Source organism: Vitis vinifera, chromosome 9 (assembly GCF_030704535.1).
Source record: "Vitis vinifera cultivar Pinot Noir 40024 chromosome 9, ASM3070453v1".
NCBI classification, from domain to species: Eukaryota; Viridiplantae; Streptophyta; class Magnoliopsida; order Vitales; family Vitaceae; genus Vitis; species Vitis vinifera.
In genome coordinates, this window is record NC_081813.1 from 3269466 (window position 1) to 3277240 (window position 7775).

A 7775-nucleotide genomic window follows, 5' to 3' on the forward strand; every position below is an offset into this window, starting at 1 on the left:
GTTTGTATATCTCAGCGTGGGGCTCGAAATGACGTCGTTCAATTTTAATCACTCCCCATTTTAGCCCCAAGAAACTTTTGTCGTTTCCTTTTTATCTCGGTTGTCGTCGTTTCTGCACCGACTGAACCGGCGTTGTTTTGAGACGTTTCCGTCTGCCCGCCACAGTTTTTTCTCTGGTTTCTCCTTCGCTTTTGCACATCCATATGAAACGGCGTCGTGTCGGGATTCACTTTACTCCATTTCTGTCAATTCTTCTCCGATCAGGAAAATGACGGCGTGTTGAAGCCGCTTTTCTAAACGCAGGGAAACGAAGACGTTGATGTCCTTCAGTTCCGATAAAACGATGTCGTATCGGTGCTTCCTCTCTACGTTGCTTTAATGTGTGCTGGGAAACTGGGACGTCGAGGTTTTGAAACATTGTTTCTTCTTGAATTCAAACGACGTCGTTTCAGTGCTCCACAGTGAATGTACTTTATACAACTGAAACAACTACTAGAGGTGGTAAATCGTGTCAGCCGTCGTGCCAAAGTTTTTCCTTCTATTTTTTCTTAGTTTCTTCTCTAGGTAGGTTTAATTTTGAAGCAATGTGGGCTCTGGGTCATCTTCTTCATTTGCATTTTTGGGTGGGTTCCGAATCTGGAGTCGTCATCATTTGTTTTCTTCAGCTAAGAAGGCGACGACTTTGACCTAATTTGTTTTTCACCCTCTCATTAATTTTCATAGCTGCCAAACAGATGGGTACCTTTTGTTTCTGTTCCCCATTTTTCCTTGCTTTCCATCCTCCACTTTCTTGGTTGTTTGTCCATTAATTTGCAGGGTCATACATCAATGGCACAAACACTTTCTTGGATTGCCCTTCAACCATCTCATTTTAAAACCATTGGATGATGTTATTTCTCAAATCAAAATAAATTGGTGTGTAATAATGATCGGACAAACCCTTTATCATTATTTGAGTCATCTATTTTCGAGTTTATGTTCGGTATTTGTACATTTTAAGTGTGTTATCTTACGTCAAATACCGAGAAAAAGTTTCTAAAATTATATGTACGAGCTTTAAATTTATTTTCTATAATTTTTCAAATTAACATTAACTTTTGTTGTTTAAACTTTAAATTAAGAGGGTCTTTACCCTTTTTTTTCTTCCTTATTAAAAATAAATTCTCTTCGCCTTATTTCCTTTATTTTCAACTCCTTTATATTTTCTTATTTTTATTATACCCTTTCTTTTTATTCTTTTTATTTTCTACTTTAGTTATTAAAATTAATTTTTACATTAAGGGGTTGTTTGATAAAACTTAATATTTATTACTTAATAATTTAAATTAAATTATATTTAAGTTGTTGACTTAAAATTTATTACTTAATTCTTATTTAAGCATTAAGATCGATTGGTAAAAATAACTTAAAACTTATTCTAAATCATCAAAATAACATATTTATCTTCATAAATTATAATTAGGATAAAAGAGTTAAAGTAATAGTGAAGGTTATGAAATAACAAAGAAAATCGTAAAGGTAACGATGATAAATGAAAGTAAAAATGTAAAATAAAAATGTGAATTTAAAAATAAATTAATTATTTTTACTTATTATTTAAAGTTATTTTTTATTTTACATCATACTACGATTAAGTTATTTTTTACTTTACATCATAATATTAAGTTATCTTATCAAACATACTTAATTTATTCAATGATTTAAATTAAATTATTAAATCATTTTAAGTTATTAGGTTGATTTATCTAACACCCACTAAATTTATTATTGAAATCAATCCTAAACATATAAAATATTATTAATTTATGGGTTGAAATTAAGTTTTATAATAATCCAATAAATTTATTATAAAAAATAAATAATAAATATTCAATATATATATATATATATATATATGTTTAAGTAGCCATAAAAAGTTAATAGTTTTCATTATACACTAATTTTAATGCTAAGATCTAAAGCCAAAAGTAAATCTTCCTTATACATTATTGACATGCCCTCTTGTTCAAAATTTCCAATAATTTCGCTTTTTAATTTATTTCTAACATATATATTTAGTCTAATAAATAAAATAGAATATTTATACAAATCAAATATATTTAACATCATATTTAGTGTAAATTTACATTTTTTTTTGTATTTATAATACTAATGTTTTTTTATGTAATAATGATTTATATATATATATATATATATATATATATTTGTTTCTTTCCATGTTTTCAACATTTCAAAAAAATAAATAAATAAAAATTAAAAAATTAAAAAAAAAATTAAAAATTAAAAATTGTAAACATGTTTTGAAAGAGGGTTTATGTTTCTTTAAAATGAAAACAAAGGTCTATGATGTCTTATTATCCACAATTAGCATAAAGTCAGACATTGTTAGCTTGGTGCCAAACATATGACCAAGTTTTGTATACTCCATTCCACCGTATTGTTTACTAGCTAAAAGCTAAATCCATGGTATATTTTCCGTCCTTCCTCATGTGCTAGGAAAAAGGACAAATATACACTCGAGTCTCATTTACCTTTATATCTCATTTACCTCATTCATTGATCGACCCAGTGTCACTGATGATAACTCATCCTTCTCTCCAGGGATCATTTCCTTTATTGTTTTAATAAATAAAAAAATTCTTATCGTGTTCTTGAGGATACAGGAGAACGAACATGGACAAACCCGCGAGTTCACGAGAACACAGGAATATGACCGAACATACTCACATTTCATCCAGCTGTTCGAGTTTGATAGATACCAATTCCGTACCTTATCATTTTCCTCGACCATGTGATGTTTCTTTCCAACTGACTCACATCACACATCCGCATCGTCTCACCAATTCAGAGTTGATGGGCACACGGCTAACGCATGTTATAGCTAAATTAATCCAATGATTTGAACCTCTACCTGCTGTTTACATGGAGAAAGAATACATATTTCCAACAAAATTAACCTAACCTGTTACACAAGGGCAATACCACTTCATACTATTAGAGAAAGGTTAAACAAAACAAGATAATGGCCTTAATAGAACTATAATACAAAATGAAAATTTCGCATAAGGAAAGAACTCCCCCCTTCTTCCCACTTCAAACTGCTTGGACTACACTGTTCTTGCCCTTGCCTAATTCCGATCCACCCACTGAAGTGTTTGTGTGGAATGCCGACTGCCTTGATGGTGCCCCTAGTAATTTTAGGGAGAGCGGTGAGGAATCTATATGGCCGTTGTTGATCTCTCCAAGACTGAGCTGAGACATGCCCACGAGTTCATCTACATTGACAGGTTCCTTGGGAAGGACTGGAATTGGCTTGAGGACTTGATGAGATGACTCGGATTCCTTCTCTTCCTCGGCTGAAGCTGCATTTGGTGGCCAAAATGGAAATGGGACGGGTAGATAACCTGGGAAGAATGCAGGAACCACTGGTGGGAGTTCACTACGTGGTATCACAGTTTCTTCAGCTTCTTCAGCTTCTTTAACCGTCTCTTGGGAAATTGTTTCCATGGGTTCGAATTCCATGTTAAGTGAGAGATTTAGAGAGGGTACTGAGCTTGCATTGTCAGTTTCTCCAGTCTGAGAAGTCGGGACCAAGAACTGTTCTTCTGGCACAGGAGGTGTATCTGTGACCTGACAAACAGGCAACAAATAATCAAAACAACAGAATCAGTGGAAGGTCGTTCCATGAAACCTACTCATTCAACAAACCAAGACTGATGTAACCTGTTGTGCCCGGGTGATGTACAAAAAGTAATTGTCATAATGGAGGAATCACCAGTTTGACCACATGGGATTGCAGAATAGAAAGAGTTACTCTCCTTTCAGCAATATCATACTAATCATCTGTTTTTCTTTGTACAAAAATATGCCTAATCCTCTATCTGATGATGTTGGCTAATGTGAATGGCAAATTAAAAAGGTGAACACCAGAGGGGAGACAATATATGTGTGTGCGCTTATGTGCATGAGTGCATGGAACAGGCAAACCTATAAAGAAGCAAGACAAACCATGTCTGGAACCATATCAAAAAGGCTGGAACGCCTCTTTCTTCGGGTAGCATTACTCTGCCGAATGAAATACTTCTGGGCATGACTTGCTACCTGGGTAGGAGTTCTTGAAATGACATAGTTACGTGATATCCCACGCCAGTCTCCTTTACCCAACCTCTGGAGACCAAATAAGAATAGCCGGTGCTCCTCTTCTGTCCAAGGTACACCTGAAAACCAAATCCCAGTAAAAACAAGTTGAAAACTGGAATTATTATTGAAAAGAATCAGAAACAAATTGATAAGGTAACCTCTAATTCAGTAAAGAATGGCATCTAAGCATTTGAGATCCCTTGAGGCTCCATAAAAACAACAAAATTACAATATATAACAAGTCAATTACTGCTAAGGTAATGAACTACCCATCATTGTTTGTCAACATTTTGCTAGTACAGCCATTGCTTTTGAAAGCAAAAATCACTTGGACCCAAGAGAAGTAGTTTCAAAATGCTAACCAAATAGTGCCCTAGTTATCCCAATCCTCAAATCTTAAAGTATTTGAGAGGTGAAGATCCATAAGAGAAACTTGTTAGGAAACCTTAATCGAATAAATCAAAATCAATCATCATGGAAAACATACAAAGATAGCTGACCGAGATCACATTGGACACCACAAAGACCTAAACCCAAAATGTACCTTCTATTTAGCAGAATGATCTTGTTGGGATCTGTATCAGCATATGAATTCAATGGTGAAGTAAATACATTTTCATGAAATTGATACAATCGCAACAATCTAGATGTGGAAAGTGATGCAGTTTGAAGCAAACTTCAATCACAAAGAGAAGGACTAGCGTTTCTCCTGTATATCTTCAACAAGGGAACATAATCTTGGTGACACACTGCAGCACCTACTCATGAACCTGAAGTAAAATACTAACCGCCCAAGCTTATTCAACTTTTTAAACCCTAGTTCCCCCATATCACCACTGTGGTTTAACACATTTATACCGTTAACTCCACACAGCCCTACATAGAGCTTATGGCAGTAAATGATGAGAACTCAAGCAGGTAGAAATAATAAGATGTAATATCTAGAGATGGCAGTAGAAATATGCAAGAACTACTCAAGCCTGGCTGAATCATGCTTTCAGTATTAATAAGAGGTTACCCTTTATAATCTACTAGATAAAAAATTATCATAGCAACAAATTTAGTAAGAACTAACTAAAACGGATAAGCTTTTAAACTTATGAAACTTCTTCAATGCCACTCCCACTGCCAGCACTTGCCCCAAAGTACCATTTCCACTACCGCAGCCATTACCAATATGACGATGAATCAGCTGCTCCTCATCATGCCTTCTGTTACGCCCTCCAACATATCAATGATAATTTTTCTTTAAAGATAGCAAGAAAATATATGTTATATGATGGCAAAGGAACCCAGTGACCTGAAGATGCACCGTAAACAAAAAATATTCAACTTCACCTTTCCATCAATGGTTCCTAAACTTGAATAACCTCTTCATTTACACATTCATCAATCAAGCATCCCCAATTATGGGTGCCATATGAATCAAGGGTAAACAGAGAACTATCATATCATACACAATACTTTGACAAAAGGGGTTCCACCATCGCAAAAATGAATGATTAAATACTACCCGACAACAACAGTGATCACAAAAAAACAACATTCACTTGGCAAGACTTATGATTCCAACATATAGTTAAGTTCACACATCAATAAACTATGTGATGTTTTCACTCCAATATTTAGCTTACATCACACATAAAATTGAATCAAAAAAGTCATGAATTGACAGTAATAATTTTGTAAGTCAGTTAAATCTTATGACAAAAATAAAGAAAGAATTCAAGGGAAAAAATGATAAAAATAAAATAAAAATAAGATCCAAAACAAACATTGACCTGAAAATATAATTCAAGAAATAAGAATTATTAAAAAAATATAGAAAAAGAAAATTAACGAAGACCGAGTCAAATTATAAAATTAAAAAAAGAAAAGAAAAAAAAAAAAAAGAGGGTGATGAACCAACCAATACACCCAAAATAGCACAAATGCATACGAGTTGAATTCTTTAGCCAAAAAAACCTCTGTTTTTTAAAAAAGAAAAAATATTGGATGTACCTCATATGCCCAAAGCGCGTGAGTTTTCCTGCAACATGAATAAAAACCATGATCCGAAAAAATAAAATTAAAAAAAAAAATCATTGAGAAAACCCTAAGGAGCTAAATATTTTGGTGTGTCTGGTTCATGCACAGAATTTTTTTCCAAAATTAGAAAAATCCTTAAAAATAGAAAAAGTTCTCATCCACAATTTTTTATTTTTTATTTTTTTTGAAGTACAAGAATTTTTATTTTTTAAAATTTTGTAATTTCCTTAAATTTTAGTAAATTAAAAATAAATAAACACAACAAATAATAAATGCTTATTAACCAAAATAATCACATCATTATCAACGACCAAATCCAAGACCTTATCCAAAATCACATCACATGAAGCAAAAGAGATCAACATTTCCAACACCACCAAAAAATTAAAAAAAAAAAAATCAAATCTTATTTAATTTCCAACAAATCAAATAAATCAGAATACAAACCAAAAACAAAAACAAAAAAAAAACAAACAAAAACAAAAACAAAAAAGAGAGGCTTCTAATTTGTTGATGTGTGTGTGTGTTTTTTTCTTTTTTTAATGGAATTACCTTTCTTCCGTTCACCACGGCGATTGGAGGAGCAAGTGGCCTGGCCAGGATCGTCCGATAAGTAGCCGTCGGGCTCGTGAATCGCGTCGCGGAGGGGGTCGGAGGACGGCGAGCTAGGGTTCGGAGAAGCCGCGGCGGAGGAGGAGGAGTGGTAGTGAGCGGAGGAGAGGCTACCCATACTTGCGCTCTTCTTGATGATGGAGCCATCTGTGAGCCGAACTCCGAACAACTTCACTCCGCCGATACCGCCGGCGACTGCGCCTCCACCGCGGGAGGGGCAGGTGCGGGAGTTGTGTCCGTTGGTGCTACAGTGTGAGCAGCGACGAGTCATGACGAGTCGCCGCCGCGTGACTCGAGAGAAGAATAAGCTTACTCGGTGTGAAGGGAAAACGAGTGAAGACGATCACATGTAAATCTAAAAAATGCGCTGTAAGGTCTCGGAGAGAGGGAGATATATTTATACGAGCCTACGAGGAGAAGGAGATCTAATGTTGGGCTTGGTTTTTGGGTTAATTACAGATTAGCCTGCGTGTCGTGCCCCTTCGTCTTGGATTGACTCTTTTATCCTCTGAGGATAACGTCCTTCTTTTCGCGGGCGTTTTGCACTTAAGTCCTTTTACTATGTTATATTTCGATTTTGCGCGAGTTTTTTATTTCAAAAAATCTATTTATTTTTCTCAATCGTTAAAAATACAAAAAATTCTAAAAAATAATTTTAAGGGCCTTTTTTTATATCCATTTTCAAAAATTAAGAATAATATTTGAAAACTTTATCTGATTTTTGTAAAATAAAAATCTATTTAAAAAATTAAAATATTTTTAACTTATTTTTAATATTTTTAAATATGTTTCAAAAATAACCTAAAAAAATGAAAAGGACTTAAAAATATCATAAAAAAAACATCATTTTTTTCTTAAAAATATAAAATAAAAAATGATTTTTAATTATTAAATATATTTTCTATGTTTTTTATTTCAGATAATAAAAAAAAATTTTAAATAACAACCCCAACATACTCTAATTAATCCATGAAAACTTTTATTTTTATTTTCAT

General features: G+C 33.6%; 1 protein-coding gene across 1 annotated transcript; it reads right to left on the reverse strand.

The window, feature by feature from the left end:
* Positions 1 to 2875: 2875 nt before the first annotated feature.
* LOC100241227 (transcription factor MYBS3) lies at positions 2876 to 7324 on the reverse strand. The gene is made up of 3 exons (XM_002283749.4): positions 6721 to 7324; positions 4009 to 4217; positions 2876 to 3630 (listed from the first exon to the last, which is right to left on the reverse strand). The coding sequence occupies exons 1-3, from the start codon at positions 7049 to 7051 to the stop codon at positions 3094 to 3096; spliced, it is 1077 nt and encodes a 358-aa protein (XP_002283785.1). The 5' UTR covers positions 7052 to 7324; the 3' UTR covers positions 2876 to 3093.
* Positions 7325 to 7775: the final 451 nt, after the last annotated feature.